A 23013-nucleotide genomic window follows, 5' to 3' on the forward strand; every position below is an offset into this window, starting at 1 on the left:
ATGCTGCCATTGCTTGGTTCTCAAATGTCAGTATCAATTCTTCATTGATTTTAGTTTTTGTGTTTAAAAATGTGTGATGTTGACATGAATCCATATGTGCACAGGAAAGTAATACAAACTATGTATTCACGAGACCACAACTGCATGTAAAATAACCCTGAGTGTTGGGCTTTTAAGTGGGATAAAGTGGATTGCAGAATTGAGAATGTGATTAGTTAGTTGTATTTAACACATCGCTGTGATAATACTGTTCTGTTCTACATACAATTAGTGTTACTACTTGAAGAATTTCTCTTTTCAAAACTAGTTAAAAAAACTATCATCGATTGATGAAATAATTATCACCATCAGAATTCATTTATATGAGATGAGAGGAATAAGTGTGAGCTAATTTATGTTTATGTAACAACCAGAACCAGCTATTAGCTATTCTTTCTGCCTATGCATGTTTTAGGAAGTCCAAGAAAACTGGAAGGTAATTCCAATAAATAATATTTTACTAGACTGCTTAAAATGGAATTTTGCTGTTAATTGTTTCCGTAATGGACGCTTGATGTTTGTTAGTTTGATAGCAGTTGTCTCCAAAGCCAACACTGCATATTCTCAGTGATTTAGTATTCAGTCTTTTTTTCCTACACAATGCTTCTGGGAGAAGTTTTTACAACCTCGGATGAGTGACTGCTTTCGTGCTGTAGTACTTGCATTTTAATTCAAAGCCAGAAGGAATTCTTATCCTGTAGATTGTGTTTTTTTAATATGTAGCAAGTTTTACAGGCTTCTCTGCAGATGTTACAGCATTTTCTTTGCAGTGGAGTTCCCATTAGTTTCTAATTTACAGACAAAGGCCACAAAGGGTCATTCTTAGAAGAAAAGAGTTCAGCAGAATCTTTTATATGATTCACTCTGAATTTAGGTATCATACTGAAAACAAAACATGAATCTAATTAGCCTCTTCCAATATTATCGCTTACAGATCTATTTTTATATTTTGATTTGTCACGAAAATGAATTTAGTTTTATTATTTACCATATATGAAGTAGGATATTAATTTTACTATAATGTTATTAAGTCCATTGAACCACATGTGTAGCTCATTAAAACGTATCAGATACTTGAAATTAGTGAACACTTGGGAAATATATTCAACTGAGTAAAGTGTTCTCTAACTTGTAAAACTATGAGCAGTCTTTCTAGTATCGGAACAAAAGACACAATAATTTATCTTATTCATACAAAAATGTAAATTATTCATGGTCCTTTGATATGGCTGCTTGTTAAATTGGAAAAGCAAGAGTATAAAATCTCTGAATGTCTGAGGTTGAAAGGGACCTCTGGAGATCATTTGGTCCAACCGCCTTGCTCGAGCAGGTTAGAAAACAGATACTACCAAATGAATGATGTTCAGCTTCAAGGGCTCTATGAATTAATTTAAAATAAATAAAAATTGAAATAAGAAAAGGAAGGTATCTGCTCTGCTGGAAAATCTCAGTGCGTGTTTCAAATAAAAAAAAAAATATTTTAAAAATCACTGGTGTACATAAGGGTATTTTTTGAAAGCAAAATTGCCTTCATTAAATTCTAATTTTACCCAAGTTGCTTACTGGTGTGTATTTATTTAAAAAATCTATAAAAAAATCAGGTGCAGACCAATTTTTTTTCTGGATTATTGCACAGATGTAGATTGGGATGGCACATCCGTCTACTTGTCTATAAGTAAGAAGCAGTAATAACAGCAGGAGAAATGCTAGGCAGGTAGCCATTCTTGTTGGCAGTTTGGTTTTTTGCACTGGAAATAAGGCTCAAACTCCAGTCAAACAGACTCAACTGCCACAGATGTTATTTCCTCCCAAGAAAAACAAATACATACACATGAAGAAAACAGAGTAGATTATTGGTCAGTTTAAAATTCTATCTCGTATTTTTTTCTTAAAGTTTCTGCAGAAGTTTTAAATGGTGATTTAGTGAAGAGAAAAACTTGATCTGTCACAGGGTTTTATGGATTCACAATTAATCTGGTTTTGCAGCAGTGTAATAGCATTGATTTCTGTACACGTACACCACCTGCTGCTTTAAAGTAGATTTGGAAATGCCTGTTAGTGAGAAACATCCAGCATGTTGCAAGAATATAAGCAATGTCTGCAGGATCATGAGACATTTCTTGCAAGGCTGGAGTCATTGATTAACATTTCATTCTTCCTGTGGTCTAGAAACCGATACAATGTTTTCACAGTAAACTTAAAATAAATTAGTAATTACAAATTAGAGCAGTATCTTGGACTTGAATGTGTCATGGTGTCTTTGTGATGCCACTGCAAATCAGCAGATAATTTCCTTGGTGTTGGCCTTCCAAGGCTTTTAAGTCTTTTGGCTTACCAGGTGATGGAAATTCCTGTGATAATTCACAGGTATCCTACCTTCTCTATTTAGTGAAACTGTCAATTAACATGAACTCAATAGTGTTGTTGTCTTTTTTTTTTTTTTTTTTTTTTTTTAAATGCATCCTGCTACATTAATAAAAGTATGTTTCTATTGACCAGGAGGTACTCACTGTGCTATTCAGGTAGGGAATTTGATTGGGGTGACATTTAAGATTCATCCCAAGTCTTCTCTCTCTCTGAGGCTGCTGTGTTTAAGAGCTTATGTCCTTTTGTCCTGAGTCATGCCAAGTTAACAGTCATCCACTCTATCCCTGGGAGATGGTCAGGTCTTGATGCAGCATTTCCTCCTATTAAATGCAGGTAAATTTCTTTGTAGAAAAAGGAGGTACTTAAAAACCTCATTTGAAAGTAGATGTCTAAAATTTGAGACACTACAGCAGAACGTAAAGCACCATTACTGACTTCTTTTAATGCTGCACCCAATTAAAAAACAACAGCTACAAAAAGAACAGCCCAAAGTGTAATTATTCTGATTTAATTATTTTTCCTTAACAGAGAATCTGCCATGCATTCAGTCTGCGTAGTCATTGAGTCAATCAGTGGCATCAGTCAAATCAGAAAAGAAATAGCTACTATTAGTTATGAAAAACATCTGAATTCAATATTGTCTTGTATAATTGCTTCATTATGATTTTATCACCACAATAATATACAATCAAGCAGTTAAAAACATGAATGTCAATATCCTAGAAAGCTCAGAATATTTGCTGTGTCTATTTGGGTGCATGAACCATGGGCCATGTGTTTTTCTAAAAGATGCAGAAGTGAGAAAGAATATGTTCTTTTCTCCACTATGACATTATTTTCTCCTTTTTTCAATACATTTATCTTCATGATGAATCTTTATTTTTCAGTTCATATGTTACAAACAGGAGATGAGTATGCATATGTATTTTTTTCCAATTTCATACTGCCTCGTAACAATTAATTATTCAAAACATTCGTACTTGATGAAAATGGGAAAACATGTCCACATTTTAATTTTGTTAACAATTAATGATTTAGACTTAGAACTGTCTGAAGTCTGGGAAATACTGGTGTTTAATTCCCTCAAGTTCAGATTCTAAACCCTCAGTAGATTATGTCAAGGCTTGTCCTGTCCCCAGCGTGTACCATAAAAGAGAACAGACATTTCACAAACGAGGGCACTGAAGAATAGGAAGAGGCAGGTAAAAAGTTAACAGTCTTTTGAGATCCCAATTGCTCTTATGACACAGTAGTTTGCGTGCATCTGTCAGTGTAGTGCATTCAGTGATTCCTTTTTATGACTCTACACAATAAAGGCAAGAATAGTTTACTGTTTTTGTAATGTTCCATTGAGAAGAAGTAAGTCTGTATTATGACTTCCCTATGGTCATTGCCTCAAATGAGGCTTATTTATGCGGGCACTTAAATTTTAGTGTTTTGCCTTCCACTATAGCATCTTCATCCCACTTCTTTCCTTCTAGGAGCAGCATGAAATCATTTCAGCTTAGCATAACTGAAACAAGATGTCCTGCTGTTCCCCAGAAGAGGGTGTGGGGAGTAAAAAGCTTGAAACTTTTTTTCCTCTGTACTTTCCTCTGGTCTCTAAGATATCCTTTTTCCTTTTACAAAGCTATCATCGGCCCTTTTCTCTTTGCCCCAGTGATCATTCTTCTTTTAGTGTTATCCCTTTTCCTGTGCCACCCTGCTAACATCATCGATCTTTGTCAGTCTGTGTAAAATAGCTGCTCAGACCCTCTGTTCTTGTCTGTTGCCCCACTGTTAAGCACTCTTTGCATACGCTTTTCTTCATGTATGTTGATTTTATTTCTCTTGCCCTCAAGTTTCTCTCAGGAACACCTAAATATCTTCTACAAGAAACCACTTAGACTTAACTGATAAGTCTGTTCTTGGGCCAAATCATTTCTTAAGGTGTGTGACTTAATTTTCTGCATCTTCCGCATCCAGGAGAGTGTAGTAATAGTTTAGAATGCAAGATTGGTGACTTGGGTATTACTGATGAACATATGTGACTGGGAGTGCTCACACACATAAAAAGCACACCTGCTAATTGCATTCCTATTCTTCTCCTCTGTCGCTTACTGGATTTTAAATTCCTAAGCGTGGAAACTGTAGATTTACATATGTTGTTACACAGCTTAGCATCTCGGTTTTTATGAGAAATTCCTGGACAAAATGTATTCTGAAGCAATAAGGATTTTCAAATAATTTCTAAAAGAAACATCATTTCAAGGTGAACACGATCTGTGAAATGCCAGTTGCTTGTTTTCATCAACTGTTTTCATCAACCAAACATTTGTTGAATACTTAGCATGTTAAAAGTTCTCTGTTTGACTGGCAGGGAAGCTCATAAATTATTCTCCAAAATGTTCTTAATAGCAGCAATATGGCATTAGATTGGAATGTGAAGTTAATGCCTTTTTGTTCTTTCCTGAAAACAACATCTATAACGCTGTCATTAAAACAGATAAAAATATTTTCCAATATTTGTACATAGTCCAAGGAAATTGATCCAAAGAGTTCTACTACTTCATTTTTAGTACTGTAGCATCTAAAATGTCTATATTTGAATTCAGATGTCATCTCTAAAGAGAAAGGATGTAACCTTTTATTAAAAATATCTTTAAATTCTGAATCATAGGCTTATCACACAGAATCACAGAATTCACAGAATTACCCGGGTTGGAAGGGACCTCAAGGATCATGTAGTTCCAACCCCCCTGCCTAGGCTTATGGAAGAGCTAAGTTAAAATATTATATTACTGAATTAAAATTTAGTTATTAAAAGAAAAATAGTAAATGATTAAACATTACTCAAGTTCTGCTAAAATATTTGCTGGGGCTAAAAGTGGTTGAGAGATACTTTTAAATATTGCAAAGATGTCAAATCAGTGGTTAAAGCTGAAAGCAGACACTCGGGTGGAGGCCTTCATGACCATGTCTGATTTCCTTTCTTAAACAATTCAGTTGGTCTAGAGTTTCTCATCTCCTCTTGGCAGGCATTATGAATGTAATTAGTTCTGACTGCATCTTTCCCTAGGCAGCCATGCTAAGTAGCTCTCACATAGCTCCTGGTGGGACAATTATGTGGTGTTCATATAGGGAGATTCCACATTTGCAGAATGCATGCATTCACAGATTGCTTCTACATCCCTGCTTCTGATTACTGAGTCCCGATGCTATTTTGGGTAGACTTCCCTATTTAAAGTACATAAGAAAAGGATAAGTTAGAATTCTGAGTAAGGATGATTTCAGGACTAGATTTCAGGTCTAGATTACTCAGTTTAATAGTCGATCTGTTGTTGTTTGTTTTGTATTTCTCGTTTTCATTATAAACCCGTTGTTTCTTTTTTTCTTCGTGCTGTTGTCTTCCTTCCTATCATGCTGCCTATCCTCTGATACTTCAGAACCAGCCAACCAGTCAATTTGGTACAAAATGGGATTTTTGGAGTTGCAGCATACGCATGGGAGTTGTTGTATCATTATCTGCATTATAAACAAAGAAAGGTTGTGCTACAAAGGTGTACCTAAGAAATTAATACGTGTTTTCTTATTTCTTGCAGAACATCTATTCTTGGAATTTCATTCGGGATTGCGTTTCTCTTGCTCTCCTTCATTTTATTTATCTGCTTTGCTGGACAGCTTCTGGTAGGTATTGAAGGAACCCAATCTAGTAGTTAATAATTTCTTTTCAGTAATATCTCCAGATTTTCCCAAGTCTCTCTGCCTTTGCAGAACAACATGAACCCTTAGGCCTTTGAGTACACAGTTTTGTCCCCGCTAACTTACTGTAAGTGGTCCTCATTTATCTGAAAAACAGAAAATGTCACTGTAGTGATTGTCTTTGCCTGTGTTGATACTATTTCCCCCATAAAGATGGATCCTCTGAGAGGTCTGCATTCCTATTTGATTGGTTGACCTTTCTGAATTTTTTGTTATTGTCCTTGCAGGAGATGACCTTTTTAAGAGAATGCTTTAAAATGGGGCAGTGCATATTTGTTTATTTTCAAGTATTGGAGAAGACCTTTTCTGAGCTTAGAGAGCATATCACAGTAATGATTTGGTATATAGAATTTTTGTAGTAAAATACTGATTTTGCTGTTGAGTGGTACATGTGTTGTTGTCATGCCTCTTAAGTGAACTTGGTTATACGCTCAATTTGAGAATCCAGGATTTGTGCGAACCTTCCAAATTGACACTTCACAATTTAATTAACAAGTATTATTGTCCTCCTCTCAGTTATTCTCAAATAGATCGAACATATAAATCCACAAGAAATTTCAGAATTTGTGATGAAGTAAATGCAATTGGAATCTGGCATGTAATCTAGAACAAGCCTATGCCTATATTTGTTTGTTTGTTTATGTTTGCTTATGCTTACTTATTATTTAAGCTCATTTTATATCTTACTGGAAACTGTTCTTGTTAGGTCAAGTGACTTATTACACCACAACAGAAAATCTTTCTACTCATGTTCCAATTTTTGTTTCATTTTTATTTATTTATTTATTTATTTATTTTTGGCCTTTTGAAGCCAAGCACGCAATTACTTTCCCAGGCTTCAGACATGTGAGTCAAAATGAAATCCAGTTTCTGTTTTGTGTCCAATTATTGACTGCAGCTGAAGAGCAGTGCACTAAGCTTGCATACCGAGTCTTTAATTATGAACACTGTAGGGTTGTTCTGCCTGAAGAAGAGAAATCTCAGAGGCAGTCTTGTCAGTCTGTCTAAATACCTGATGGCAAGGAAGGAAGTTGAAGGAGCCAGACACTTTTCAGTCATGCCCACTGGCAGGGTAAGAGGCAGTGCGGACAAATTAAAGCGCATCAAAATTCATCTGACCATTATTCTAACAATCTTTCCTGTGGTGAGGATCATCAGACACTGGAATGGGTAAAACACAATATGTTGTGCCACTTGTTCTATCATTCTGATCCACGTTAACAGAGACAAGAAAATGAAAGATTCAGCTTTCCACTCTCCCATTAATTAAGTGGATATGTATTGCTGCTGTCTATCTCTAAAGGCTCTGGTGCAGTTAATCCTCACTTCTTTAAAACATTTGGATTCTTCACAATTTCCCATGAGAAAAAGCTGAAAGAACTTTCAGATAAAAAAGTGAAACGCACACATGGGAAAGGCAATTAAGTCATTATGTAGTAAAACAATAAGGAAAGGTGGTCTAGCAGTAGAAACAAGAAAGCAAGAATGTGAGATTTTTTAATTTCTCCTTCCTCTTGGAAATAAGAGGGATATGTTTCTTAAGCAAATGTAATCACTCTGCATTCCAGTTGCCTTTCCAATAAAATAGGGAATTAATCTAAAATATAATGAAACAATATTTTCAAATGTTTTTAAATCCTTGGAGTGAAGTCTCAGAGGTATTGTTATTACTTAGTTGCAAAAGTTAGTTCTCATGTAATGTCATGCTTGATTGCTATTTGTTATTGGCATGACAGGAAAACATGGAGTTGGGGTAATGCTGTTGAATAACAAAATGAAAAAGAAAATATACTTCAAGGGAAAGCCAATCTTTTCTGCATAAAATCAAAAGGTGCCAGTGGACTGTTATCAAGGACGTAAACACTCAATGGGGTTTGATTTATAATGTAGCTTAGGAGGAATACAGACATTTCTACTTTTAAGTGGATTGCTAATCAAATTTTTCAAGTCAGAGTTGAGGAGTTGTGCCACTTAAATAATATCTAGCACCTAACTATGTTGTTTGTTGTTGTTGTTTTACCTGTATCTCATATAATTGAGACCTATTACTGCATTTCTGTTGACTTGTAAGATGCCATGTTGTAACCTAAGCAGCTTGAAGAGGAATTATTCATGTTTGTCCTTATGAGTTCAGCAGCCCTAATGCAGAAGCTATGTTAAGAAGCCTTTCAGTGAGTAAGTTACTGCTGTAATTGCTGCAGGGCTGTCTTTCCTTCACTGGAACATAGTTCTGTAGGTTGATCGGTAAGAGTCAGAAACTACCAAGAGTTAGTAAGTTGATCTTTTCCCTGTCCTTTTCCTAAAATCTTTTATCGTATGTAAAAAATCCAAGTACTGTTTTGCAGCTTTAACCACAGTCACAAATTGTTATATTTCAGTAGCATGTTCATTGCAGTATCTGACCCATAATTGCAGATGCTTTATTTCTAGAATAAAAAGCCTGAAACTGTCAATCCAACAAATATCAATAGCTGGGAGTTAACACTATATTGCAAGTGTTTAGAGAAATCAAGCTTTATCATCCTAATCCTGATTGTTTCTTGTTTTGTTTTTTTTCCCCATCTCTTAAGGGGTGCATTTTGGATTCCCTTCCAGAATGCTTAATGGTAGAATTGTTTATGTGTACATACACCTGCACATAATTGCAGAGTTTAGAATTGCCAAGTATGTCTCTTTTTAAAATTCACAAAAAAAAAAGAACAGGGTTTGATCCTGACTGTGACCAAAGAGCTGTGATGGGAGAGCTCTGGATAAAGGTGAGGCTCCTACCTACCTCACCTCCTCGCAGGACTGGGGGGAAAATAGGATGAAACAACTTGTGGATCAAGATAAAGGCATGGAGGTCTCTTACCATTTTTTTTGTCACTGACAAAACAGACTTGACTTGGGGAAATTCCTCACAAAAATATCTTCCTTCCCCCAAACAGCACAGACATAAGAGGGCAGCCAGTAAGCAGTGTTTTCTCTCTGATTCTCCTTCCCTTCACACTTTTCCAGTGCCCTGATGTAGATTCTCCATGGACCACTGTTAGTTCAAGAAATATTCACCTGCTTTGATGGGGTCCTCCTGGGTTGCAGTGTGGATATCTTCACTATCATGTAGCGTCTCCAACCTTGGCGGTCACTTTGCTGTTTTTCCCTTATTTTCTTCCATCTTCCTCTCTCTGTTCCTTATCCTTTCCTACCCTTTCCTACATACCTTTTTGCACAGATGTCCTCATGTGAACCCACCTACTGCCATCTTGATACCTACACCTGATCCAGGAACTTAGAGCAGTAGTCAGATATTTACAAGGCTGTTACAAGATTCCATAGTGCTGGCAAGACCAGCAAAATCTGAGTTCAAACTAGGACATGTGGCTTTTACTACATTATAATCTTGTCTCAATATTTGACACTTCACCCTCTCAGTCTCTATGGATTATAAATGGCTGTCATAACTGCAGAGTAAGGCAGGCAAAAATCAACCGTGAACAAGCTTGTCTGTTTGATTTTAATTTCCTAGGTAAATGAAAAAAATGCAGACTGTACTTTAAAATTACTAGCTCTTCCAGAATTTAATTACGATACTGTATGAAGATATTTGTGCTCACTCTATCAGTTTGTGCTCATTATTAGTTGATTTTACTGTTCAGCTGCACTGCAGCACGATCTAGCCCAATCTGTTGCAGAGTGATAATAGCAGTGATTAAATAAGAATAGAAATGTTTCCATCAAACAATGTGGTACGGTGGTAGCAGAAATAATAAGGTTACAGACTTGCAGATCATATCTTTTATGCATATAAGCCAGTATCAGTATCAGGCAAACAGACTGAGTGCAGGAACATCTCATAATTCTCATAGAAACACTCATCCATGGACATTAGATCTTCATACATCCTAGTTAAAATTGTTATATCTCCTGAAATGTGTTTTCACCATACTAATAACTTATTTGTCCCTATGCATATTTCCTCTTCTTCTTCCTTTTACTTTTACTTTCCTTTTCCCTTCTGCTATTTTTTCCCCTTCTCCTTTTTATTTTCCTTTTCACTTTTCCCCTCTTGCTTTTCCAATTTGTCTTCCTTTTCCTTTTTATCTTCTCCTTTACTCCTTCTCCTTCTTTCTTTCTTTGATTTTGTTTCTTTTTGTGATTATTTTTATTTCTGATAATCATCACATTGACAGTTGAATCTTAAGGTTATGAACAATTTTTGTCTTAAAGGTCTATTTTGGCAAGTGTTTTCATAGTTGAAATGTAGAATATACATTTGCATTAGTTTTGGAGATTTACACAATTGAATCATAGAATTAGCATAACACATTGCCAACAAGCAAATGCCAGAAAATAATTGGCTCCACAATTAAGAAAAAGGATCTGATTTGAGGTCATGGGAGCATTTTAAAAAGTGCAAGCCAGTATGTGAGCTGCTCTGCCCCTGCAAGAGGAGATCATGTTATTTATTATCTGCATTATTTATAATCTTGCATCAAGGTGCATACAGTGAGAGTGTGGCAAGTCTCTTCTCACTGGTGACAAGTGACAGGACAAGGGGACATGGCCTCAAGTTGCACCAGGGCAAGTTTAGGTTGGATATTAGGAAACACTTCTTTACAGAAAGGGTAGTTAAGCACTGGAATAGGCTCCCCAGGGAGGTGGTTGAATCTCCATCCCTGGATGTGTTTAAGAGCCGTTTGGATGTGGTGCTCAGGGGTATGATTTAGCAGAGGGTTGTTAGAGTTAGGGTACTATGGTTAGGCTGCAGTTGGACTTGATGATCTTCAAGGTCTTTTCCAACCTGGGTAATTCTATGATTCTATGATTACCACACCACCATATAAAGAGTTAGACACAATCTTTATCTTTGTGTACAGGGATTTGTATTTTACTCCAAAGCAGTTGGTGTTTAACAGTCAGGAAGGCTGTGTACACTCAAGATGTTTACAAGATTTTTTATTCCTGACAGCGGTGACAGAATTATCAGTATAAGCACCACTTGGAAATTATTTTCTCAAATTATTTTCTTCAGAAGTAATGTCTTACCTCTGAAGTGAGTGTTTCTTTTATGCATATAGAAATGAAAGATCAAGGTCTTTCAGTTTGGCTGTTCAATAGTAGTCTGCTTGGAAATTAAGGTTAAAGAAAGTGGTGAGGGAAGACAGGGAGAACGCAGAGAGGCACTTTGGGAGCTACGGTAAGATCCAGCAGAGGCTCCACAACGGCAAGTTTATCATCATTAAGTAAGGTATTATGTTCAGACTTCTCAGGGAAATGCCTTACCCACCAAAACCAGGGAAATTAAACAGAGCTGCGTTCTATCCTTATGATGCTAGATGAGCCACCAGTGCAATGCTAGGAAGGAAGGGCGGGACATGATGCGCTGCAGTGCTTTATGCTTCCAGGATTTTATTACTCCAGGACCATACATTCCCAGTGCTAGCAAGGAAGTTTATACCAGTTACTTGTGTTTAGTGTGAGTAGTTTAGAGCATAGAGAGATAATTGCTGGAGGACGTAGTTCCACAATAAACGTGGTATGATGTCAGTGACAGCCTGGTCAATGGCCCCAGTGTTCCATGGCTCCAGCACTCCAAACAAACGTGCTTTAAGCACAGTTAGTTATGGTGTCCATCATTGCTTACTGGAAGGCTCCCGAGAGTGGATGCAAAACACCAGACCAAAGAAGAACCAACTATGCACACTAAATGACAACCTCATTTCAGGGAGTTGTAGGGAGTGATAAGGTCTTCCCTGCACATCCTTTGCTCCAGAAAAGTCTGTACTCTGTGTGTCCAGGAATGTGCAAGTGCTGTGAAGCCAAGAAGAGCATTTCTGAGCCTCATCATAAGAATACTTCAGAGTTTCCAGTCAGTCTCTAAAATAATATTTCTACTTCTAAACTGTGTGGGGACAGGTTAATAAGAAAATAGTGCAGAAAATAGAATGTGGCATTCAGAACTCCTTCATTTAACTCAGTGCCTTAGGCGCTGCATTTAAAAAGTCATTCAGATTTGCTCTTTCTCAAAGCCAGTGACTTTAAATATTTCATGTGCAGCAGAAAAGCTTCAACGAGAAGGATTAAAAATATCTTACCTTAAAATAGCATGTAGTACTGTGATTATACGTTTTCTTGAATGAGGAAAGTACTACAGGAGGGACCATCGCTGAACTCCGAGAGCCTAAAGACATTTTTATATGGCTCAGTTCAGTGTTGTTGCCTTTGAACGTGATAACTGAACTGAAGCTCATGGCCATTTTATTGTGATCTTTTGTGAGGGATAGTAAACACTGCAAAGAATGGTACAATTGAAAATGCAACACTGGCTTGAGTTTTTACTGTTAATTCTTTGTTCATTATTGTAGCTTTAGAAAAAATGGTTATGTCCAATGTACGTTAATCTACTCTTTGCTTGCATATATGTTGTAGGAGTTTAAACTCCTGGTGTAGGTTTACAAATTGTACCACAGGATTCAAAAGTTTGATGGTACAGTAGTAATTTGAAAATTGTTATAGTCCATTTAATCAACAGTAAGATCATGAGGAAGTACTACAGGCATAAGCTTGTGTCTGTGTCAGAAATCAGCCCTCCCTGATCTTAGGTTAGTGTGTTCCATGTCAGCCACTCAGCCCATTCCTTGGAACTGAACTTTTGGCTCTTTAAGTCTGAGTGAAAAGAAGTCTGTGAAAAAAAAACAAACAAACAAAAAAAAACATCCAAATGTGAGGGCTTTTTGTTGGTTTCATTTTTTGTAACATCAGCATTGATAAAAGGTTAAGTTGTATTTGAATGCAGAATGGAAAGAACAATGACTGAACCGTGGAGGATATGATTCATTGGCTTTGTGTAAACAAGAGGTCTGCAGTCAAATGTTCCAACTTCTGCTGGCGTGTGAGAGGGAAGTGTGACAGCTCTTGTGACACTGTCTTTCATCTGCAACACAGCTGTCACAATTAATTCTCACACCAATTCTTTGCTCTCGCTCGGAGAGACAGCATTCAATTTATTAAATGCTGAAGCAGGTTTTCATGTGTGAAAATACAACACGGGATACATTGTAATAAGTTGAATATTCAAAGTAAGTTATTAGTCACAATCGTGCTGAGCAGATCTGATATCTGTCATATCAGATTTAAGACATTCAGATGGTAATATGTTAGTCACCTTTTATACTACAAATGCCTTTTAGAATAAAAACAATAGCTTATGCTACTGAGATATGTTTTGCTCTTCTTGAATGCTTTCTAGAAATGATTACTTTCTATCAACTTATTCTCCATTTTCTTATGAAATATGCAAGTGAGGCATAAGATTTACAAAGAAAGTGCTGGTTGCAAGGCCAGAATAAGTAAAATAAATCTGCATAATTCTGCCAATATTGTTATGGATCTGAATTTAATAATTGCCCCCCACAACTGCAGTTCTGCTGTCAGCAGTTGTTCTGCAGGGCCAAACTGCCAGAGTTGTACCAAACGTGGGCTGGATTTAAATTGTTTACAATACAAGGGAAATGATGTTCAGCACATTTGTAAACTCATATGCAGAATTACTGATCAACAGTGTTTTCTTGCATATTCTCTATTATACATGTTGAGGAATAGTGTAATTTAAAGCGATGTCCATATCTGTTGAACCTGAGCTAGCTGATGAATGCTATACATTGAAGTCTTGCATTTGGTTGTTTTTATTGCCTGAGTTCTTGACTCAGAGACGGTGCCTGTCTCCTTGTCTATTGCTGTGACTCCTTTTGGTCAAAGTTGGGGATGAAAAAAATATGTAAAGTGATCTTTGATAGCATTAAGTAAGTGGAGAAAAGCAGCTGATAAAAAGCAAATACTTTTGTAGGGCTGTCACATGCCTTAACTTTTCAATTGTTTTTTTACATAAGTATCAGTATGGCAGAGATCGACATCTGATTTTACTGATGTTTTACATTTTACTGATGTAAAGAGCACAAGATGTCTCGGGAGCCTGATCTCCTCATTGCTAAAGGTTACTGGAAATGAATAGTTAGATGTGCCACAAATTGTTATTTTTTTCTGAGGTACCTTTGATTTTAAATGAATTAATTATCAAACAATTCTCAAAACAAATGAAAGAACCAGAAAGCTTTCTTTTCAGTAAACTAGCAACGATATACTTAAGGCTTTAATCCTACCAGAGGAGCCCTCTGTTTCTGCATTAAAGGCTTTACAAGAGTAATTATTGAAATGTTGAATTTTCAACTCGGGAGTTCAGTTTATTTGCTTGCTTTTATTGATTACAGAGCTGATGATGACACTGTCAACAGAATTGACATTAGAGCAGTTATGCAAGTATATCTGTGTTTATTGTCATGTATAATCTTGATCTGTAAAAGTTTATGAGAATATAGTAGTTGAACACTTCTGTATAATTTACCGAGATTAATACTACTCGTAATCTTAAGCCTTTGTAATTCTACGCGTTTATAGTAATTAAATACACTAAAGCTATATATTTGTTTTATTTTTTTTAAAACTCATTGCATTCAGCAATGTAGCAAGAAAGCATCTGCTTCACTGTTGTGGATCCTGAAATCATCTGGAATAATTGCAAACCGTCCTTGGCCACGGATCACTCTCACATTGACAACCACTGCTATAATATTAACTATGGCTGTGTTCAACATGGTAAGTGAGAAAGGAATGATTTTTCTTTTTTGTTTAAAGTCTTTTTGCTTGCTTAGAGTTTGTTTACATAATGTTTCAAATTTGTCTAACTATCCTGGATGAAAAGGATTGCCAAACAGAAATGTAAAGCAGAGCAACAGAAAACATGCTGTATAACAAGGGCTTCTTTCAGGATGCTCAGCAAGAGTTCAGACGGTGTTTAAAACTTATTAAAGAAAAAAAATATGTAATTTATAAAGAATGGAAGATAGTTTGTATTGTTCATCCCTCACTCATCTGTGCATTGATTTGAAAAGCAGAGTAGTGCTCAAAGAGTGCAGTATCTTCTCACTGGATGTGTGGAAGACTTTGTGCAAAGGGAACTGAGTTTTGTTCTGGTTTGTGATGCTCCTCTTATGATCATAATTTATATGTTATTGATTTTCATGTGCTTAGCATTTCTTTATTATTATTGAAAAAGAAAAAAAAAAAAAATAGTGAAACTTACAGCAATAACTTCAAGAGTCCTGAACTAGAATTTTGCTAGAACTTAAAAGAACTTACCTGTAATTTAGGCTTATCAGCTTGTGTGTTTTTCATAATAGAGAAAATCCAAGTAATTCTACTATTCTTTCATAACTGTGGCAAATAAGAAGTAAATCTGCCATTACTGTGCATTAAAGCTGGAATCTTAATAACACTCATGATGAACTGTGCATTGTGAAATGGCATGAACAGTACATGGGATCAAAAAGTGTTACTTGTTTGGCCCCACGAGCTGAACGTGCTGTTCATACAAAATCAGGAGTTTGTTCCAGGTCAGTTTTGCATTTGAAAAATGGGAACTGTAATATTTATTTAGGTACTATTTACAGACATCACTGTAAGACATCATGTCTTACTTGCATTTCAGATCAATGAGATTTGCACATCAGTACTTTTGAGATTACAACTCCAGCACTTCCTTGAGTTGCTGATGTACTTGAGGTTCATAGGGAACTTAGATTGATAACACCTCTTCTTAACATATTTTTTCTCATAACATTGCAGAGGGCACTGAGTAAGAACTTAACCCATCAGAATGAAATAACGATGTAATGTGGTCTTTTAAGTGTGAACATTTGACATTTCTGTTTAAATCTTACCTCGTTTCTTTTCTGTGTTCTTGTTTTTGTTGGTTTTCTTTTCAGTAGATATTTTCCTATCGTAGAGAGGAGACAGGTTCAAAAACAGTTCTATGTTTAGGAATTTGAAATGCAGCTGATTTGATTTCATACTTACTGCTTGGAGAGAAACACAGAGAAGCAATAAAACACTTTTTAGCCATGAAGACAGTTGGCAATGGGAAAAGTGGTTCTGAAAAGTTTCTGATTTGCTGTCACTTCTTGTCCTCACCTCAGGACTACATATATCTTTATGAATGATAAAACTTATCTCAGCAAATGATACTGGGCATAACACATGGAGTGGCTTGTAGAATGCAAGTGAGGTTAGACTGTTTCTCCTGTTCTGAGCTAAATGAGATAAATGAGTAGAAAGAAATTAGATAACCTACTTGAGAGTGAAGTATACTTTGCAGCATATGGTTATTTTTTTTCAGTTAGTGAGAGTAAAAGAAGAAGAAGTCAGCAACTGTCCTTTCCTTAGGCTGAAGTTTTACTGTTGTGAGCAGTCCCCAGAAAATGAGACATTCAACTTGTAGAAAACATTTTTAGCAAAAAGGCAGTTGTTCGCTACATCATTTTTAGAAGAAGAAAAAGAAAAAGGTTTTAGTTTAATTGGTTCAGGTCTATTTTTAGGTGGACTGAATGTTACAGTAAAGCATAATACACTGCATTTTAAAGTCCGTGTGCCTTATTGGTAATGACTGCACTATTACAAATAATCACATCCCATGGGATTCTTGAGATGATAATTTTAAGTACAATTCCCATCTTGAAACTAAACCTTAATAGTTTGACTAGTGAAAAATGATTTTAAATGTGATTGTGAAATTTGCATTTTCTCAATATTAATAGCAAATTGTGAGAGAGACTCTGAAGTATCATTACTATATCTCCAAGCAACATGTGCTTAATAGCAGAGTTGATTAACTGCATTTATTTCCATGAACTCTTTCAAGTAGGAAAAGGCAGAATGTAGCCATTAAGGTTTAATGGAGATAAAAAGTGTCTAACCATCCCACACCTAATAAATCATAATTAAGACCAAAATGTCAAATAAAGCTCAGCCTTTGTGGCCAAGGGACATTAGAATAGAGTGAGGGTGCAGCTGTATTTTATAAATGAGCTGTTTCAGCAGACATCTGAATCTTGTCTTAATGTTTGAAAGGTACATAGTCATGATCAGCGAAGTTAAAAAACAGCTAATGTGACATGAAGTATCAAGTATCTCTTAGTTGAGGGAGAGTGTGACTAATGCTGCTTCCATTGAGTGTTAAATATTGAGCCATGAGGAGAGTAGTGGCTGAGGAAGACTTTTTTTTTTTTTTTTTTTCAATGTTGACCTGCATTTCAGAAATATGAGAAAATGTATTGCAGGGAACAATCCAGACATCTCAGCAACAGTAGGACTGCTTGGCTGCAGTGGGAAAATATGTGGAAGCTGCACGCGTGGTTGTCCACAATATATCAAATGGTTGTGCCTCATCACCCTCTTGCATGCATGTGATCTGGAGGAGCATAGATTGAAGGAAGTGTGAAAGAGCCATTTACGAGCGTTCTAATTATATGTCCCTATAGCGCCTAGCACATTAAATACCCTATTTGGGAGGGTACCTAATGTAGTTATTTAAAGAAGAATAAACAGATTCTGCTTGGTGCTTGACCTAGCCTTGGAGCTGGGAGGAGGAAAGGTAATGCACAGCTAGAGTCATCTTATTGAAACTTTACGTGTAGGGCACCATCACAAATACATTCTATATTACAGACAGAATCTAAGAAACTAAGCCACACTGTCACAAATTTTGCTCACAGTCCAGCACAGAACTGGTAGAAGTGAACGTCACTCAGCACCTCTCAAAGCCCATGATGGTATATGACTTTAAAGGCCCAGCAGGTTCCTTGTCTCTCTGTGGAATGCTCAAAGGCCCTTTGAAGAAGGCAGTTGCTTGCCAGTGCCTTTGTAGGGTGGCTGGGCCTTGAGCACAGAAATGCATCTGTAGGTATGCGTTTTTACTTGGCTTATTGGCTTCTATATCTAATGAAATGGAATTATTGAACAACTTTATGAAATTCTTAGCATTCCAGTACTTAGCGTACCTAGGTTCTCCTAAAAGTTTATGAAGATGAGGAATGCTACCAGGATTTGGGATTTTCCCTGTTACTTCCAGGTCTTTCTTTTCACTGCACATGTATTTCAATTCATTAAGTACATCCCTACCTTGGTGCAGCTACTTCATATGGAGCTTACCTCTGTGGTATGAGGTTTCTTGCTGATGCACAAACAACAACTTCCTAGGTTTCTGATTTGCACAGAGGATGAAGCATAGCCTTTACAGGTTGATCCTGCAAGGCATCATGCTACCCCAGGTCAATGACCACAGTTGAACCATCCCTGGCAGATAGTCAGATCAATTAATTTTGCATCTTTTTCAGCCAATGGTTCAGTGGATCAGTGGAAGAATACTTCCCAGCTCTGTTCCTCCTCCCTCACCTGTCACAGAGCCAAGCCATTCACATACTACCTAATAAAAATTCTACACTCCTTTTTATTCTACTCCGTAATTCAGTGTGCATTTTGATAAGTGCATTTTAATATTAAATACTGCCACCTTTCTTTCTTCTTAATAGGATGCTATCTTATGCGCATTAATGTGAAAATCAGCAAACCCGCTTGCTTAGTAAGGTGAGATGTACCCACTTACCTTGACTGTGTTTACAGTCCATCAGAACAGCAAGACAGGAGGCCTTGCTTCTGGTGTACTGTGCAGAAGTGTTTGAAGTACCTTGGTGAGAAAGTTGACTTTGTTGTTAGTAAGACCCAAACAAATGTGTTATGGTCTTGTGCAGATTCCCAGTCAAGTAATAAGAGAGATGCACTAACGTGCTTGTTCCATGTTGTCAGTGGGGGATCTTTCACTATTTGGTTCCTACTGAAAGGCATAGCACCACAGCAGGTATTTTCATTATGTGAGATAAAAAAATTGGAACAGAAGATTGCAGAATGTACAAACACAAGAGAAGAAAAAGCTGCTAGAATGTATGAAGATATAATGAGAATTTAATAGTAGTGTGCTCACATGTTCCCTGGCAAACATTGGTATTCATAAAAAATATTCCTTCCATTTGAGTCATTTGAGTAGGTGTGACTGCTTAGTAGGACTGAGCTGTCTCTTAAAATACTATGTTGAAGAACAATATATATCTCCAGAGTGTGATAGCAGATGTAGATAACTGATGAGAGACAAGAAAGACAAGTACAAACACATCATTCAGAAATAAGTGTTGTTTGGCTCATGTGAGATGACAACATTTCCATACCCTTTTTATTCCTTTTTATTCTTACATATTCATAGATACACCACATTTCATATAGCTTTCTGTATTTACATTTGCAGGTCTGAAGTAACCCATACAAAGTTCAAAAACAAAATGAAAATGCCTTAATAGAAGTGTATACATGCATATATATATAAATATATTTATACTTACACACATTTATGCATAGGATTGTGTTGCACATCTTCGTGATACGTAATCTTTTACTCTGTGGGCATGCTTGGGACAAGACTGAAATTAAATGCAATTATTTCATGTTTCTAAGAAAAGTCAGTGCACTATTAGCAAGATTCATTGTCCATGAGTGACAAAAACTATGAAGATGAGGATATCAGTGCAAATAGTTGGAGGCATGCAGGTGGTTTAGATTTTTTAAGTGTTTTGGAGGACCTTTGCCTCAAAGTGTTCATGTTAAACAGTCAAGCGTCAGGGCAAGTGTCATTTGGGTTAAATAGTAACCGCAGGGCTTCAGAAAGAATTTTGAACCAAAGGAATTAGGAAGAAGTTTAAGAGAAGCATGAGTACTTATACAGGAAGACCTTGTTGTGGACACAGCAACAGTCAATATCTTGTTTGAAACTGCCAGTAGTCACACCTCTGACCACACCTTGGGCTTATCTGCACACGTGAACTTGTGGGTTACTTTCACATCAGCATCAAAAAAATGTGCAGAGCACCTGCACGCTGATCTGTTGCACCTTGCAGGAGGAGTGTGGAGGTTTGGTGCCCCTTCTCCCAGAAGACCATATGCGCATTTAACCTAGTCATCCCATTAATTGGGGTGGATGTATGTGTAAGTTAGAGCTTTTGGGGCTGAGTTATAGAAGGGCATTTCAAAATCTGTAGGCGTTTATTCGCATTTTTAGGGACTTTTATTGTGCTTTATTTGTTATACTACTGATATTGTAGCAGATGGAATGCTGGTTAATTAGCTACACATAAACAGAGAAGCATGCTAGTGAAGGAAGACAACCTAAAAGTGCAAACATAGAAAGGAAGGTGAGCACATTCTGTGTGTCACTCTGGGGGGAGTGACACTGTCTTGTAAAGGAGTCTTCATAGCAGGTGGTATAGCAGTCACCTTTGGTGCAGTCAGTCCTGCATCTGTGGAATCACAGTTTCAGGGGTAATGGTTTCAAGCTCTTCTCAGCAGCACCATAAAACAAATCAAGCAGTGCTGACCACAGGTGCTGCCTTGGGATCTGGATCGTCTTTTAAAAAGTCACTATGCATGTAGTACAGAGCTGGCATATCTTGCCAAGGGTGTCTGTGGAGTCTGCATCCTTGGAATCTGTCAAGACTTTGCTATATAGAGCAGTGATTGATCAGATCTAGTGCTAGTAAATCGGTAAACAACTTTGACTGAGAATGGATTGATCTGAGTGGACTGAGCATCTTTTCTCTGGTGTGGATTTTCATATGCAGTACTGAGAGTGTGAAATTTGCTGATAGAATTAAAATAACAGGCCAGGTCAGGGCAGGAAGGTCAGAGATTTTAGAAAGGAAGAAATCAGCTGGAGATTTGAGAAAGAAAGGAACTAGTATTTGTTACTACAGAGTGCAAGATTATGGTTGGTGCAACAGACTCATAACAAGAAACTCTGACAGTTGGGAGCTCATCAAATGGAGATGAATTAAGTTCAGGATTTTGGTTAGTTACCTGAGTTTAATGAGAACCCAACTGAATCTCAGTAAGCATCCATGTGATTGCTCTTGTCTTATGGTAAGTACAGATTAAATTCACCCAAATATATCCCAGTGGAGGAATATTACCTCTTGCTGACCATAATAATAATAATGGCTGTAATTACATCAATGTGGCTTTAAGCAAGAGTTGTTGTTGTGATGTACAAAAACATAATTTCTGCAGAATTAGTATTAATGTTATTGCAGTACTCAGTCAAAATCTGGAAGAGTGATTTTAGTTCAGGTCATCTGAAAGGTTGAACTGAAAGGAGTATGTACAGAGCAAGACTGCTGGAAGGGTCAGGGGAATTAAGAACACATTTTCTCAAAAGAAACTAAAGAAAGCATAGATTTCTGAGCATCATGAAGGCTGAGATAAGGGAACTATCTGGAAGCTGAAGTAAGAACTTAAGTTCATTAGTACATGAACAAAAATGTAGGAATGGGCCTTGAATGAACAGAAGCTGATAAACTTAGAAGCACTGGAATAAATGTTGTCAGAGAAATCTAACTCAGAACATGTTTAAGAATACATCAAGGGTTACTGTCTGATGGTAGTTACCCTTCATATCAGCAGGCCTAACCTGGTGCTCTAGGAGATACTGATTCGGCCCTTCTTTTTCAGTATTATTATTACCAGTGTTATTGTCATGATTGCTATGAGAAGGATTACACATCTGTGAATCAATTTTAGTAAAGACTTCCTTCTTTGATTCTCCCTATATTTAAACTGGAGGTTCAGTTGAGGTAAACCTTAGAATTATTCAAATTGAATTTATACTATCATTGTTTTTCCATTCAAATGTGCCTTATTAAGATGAGCAAATTCGTGTTGTCTGAAGCATGCAGGATCCAAGTAATCAAAGTGATGTCATTTTACCTTTGTTATTTCAGTTTGCAGGGAAATACCAAAGTTAAATGATTACTGGCAAGGCTTTCTCCACTTCTCCATTTCCCCTTTCTATTTTGACCTTATACAGCTGACAGGCTAATGGATTACATGTTGTTTTCTCTAGTTTTTCCCGGATAATGCTGTGACAGCTTTTCCTCCAGTTCTGAATTCGTCTAATGCAAGTTTTCCTAATTTGAGTAATCAAACACAGTGGTGTATACAAAACAACTGTTTTTTCCTACCGGTAAGTTGATTTTACATTTATTTGTTTGTTTAGAACCATTTCTTTAAGTAGAATTTCTGTGGATCTATTGGAAGTTAAGGACCAACTGGTTTTTGAAGACTGCATAGGAAGCTTGCTTTATTTTCAGTCACCTGCAACTACCTCTGAAGGAAGTGGGATGGTAGAGGAATTTAGTAGTTCTAAACATTGAGGTTATACTAAATGTCAGATGGAAAATCAGGCAATAGCCTGATAAGAGTCTTAGATCACCCATCCGAACAAGTAGGCATTATGAAGTGTCAGAAGACGTTGACCATGGAGGCTGTGGTGAGCATGGAGTAAGTGGCTGTCAGTGAGGGAACAAGGTTGAAATAGACGTATTTTGCAAGGACCAGTGCTAAGTCTAAAAATACCACTTTCTTTTTTCACCTGGCAGTGAAATTGCAATCTGCGATTACCAGGCTTGCATCATCATTGCATCATGGAACGGGGAAATATAGCACTCATACACCACCATGTGAACTGAGTAAAAAAGATCTGAACTGGTTTGAATAAGATGTCTTAGTGTGAACAAAAGCACACTGGCACTTGAAAATGGAGAACATTCCTACAAAAGTGAAATGTGTATCCCACACAGCAATGATTTTTAGAGAGCTTAGGAAGGATCTGCATCTGAACATAAAAAGCTGCATTTTGTGACAAAGTAGATCAGCGGTGTCTGAATGAGAAAGCAGGAAGCAGCAAGAGAATGGAGAATATTTTATTTCTATACAGAATCAGTGATACCAGTAACAAAATGGTATGTGCTGATTTCCACATAATTATGGAACTATAGAAGCATGGAATGGTTTATGTTGGAAGGAGCCTTAAAAAACATCTAATTCTAATGTTCTGCTGTGGGCAAGGACACCTAGGCAAGGCTATATAAGTGGCTCTATCAAGCAAAATATTCCCAA

The 23013-nt window shown here is 36.8% G+C and overlaps 1 protein-coding gene across 1 annotated transcript in view; it reads left to right on the forward strand.

Annotated features, from left to right (window-relative positions):
- ADCY2 (adenylate cyclase 2) overlaps window positions 1–23013 on the forward strand; it is a 197750-nt gene that overhangs the window by 146828 nt on the left and 27909 nt on the right. The window contains 3 exon segments of the mRNA XM_015854447.2: window positions 5988–6072; window positions 14641–14778; window positions 21959–22078. Coding sequence (XP_015709933.1) covers window positions 5988–6072; window positions 14641–14778; window positions 21959–22078 — 343 coding nt within the window.

The sequence above is a fragment of the Coturnix japonica genome, chromosome 2 (genome assembly GCF_001577835.2).
Source record: "Coturnix japonica isolate 7356 chromosome 2, Coturnix japonica 2.1, whole genome shotgun sequence".
In the NCBI taxonomy this organism is placed as follows: domain Eukaryota; kingdom Metazoa; phylum Chordata; class Aves; order Galliformes; family Phasianidae; genus Coturnix; species Coturnix japonica.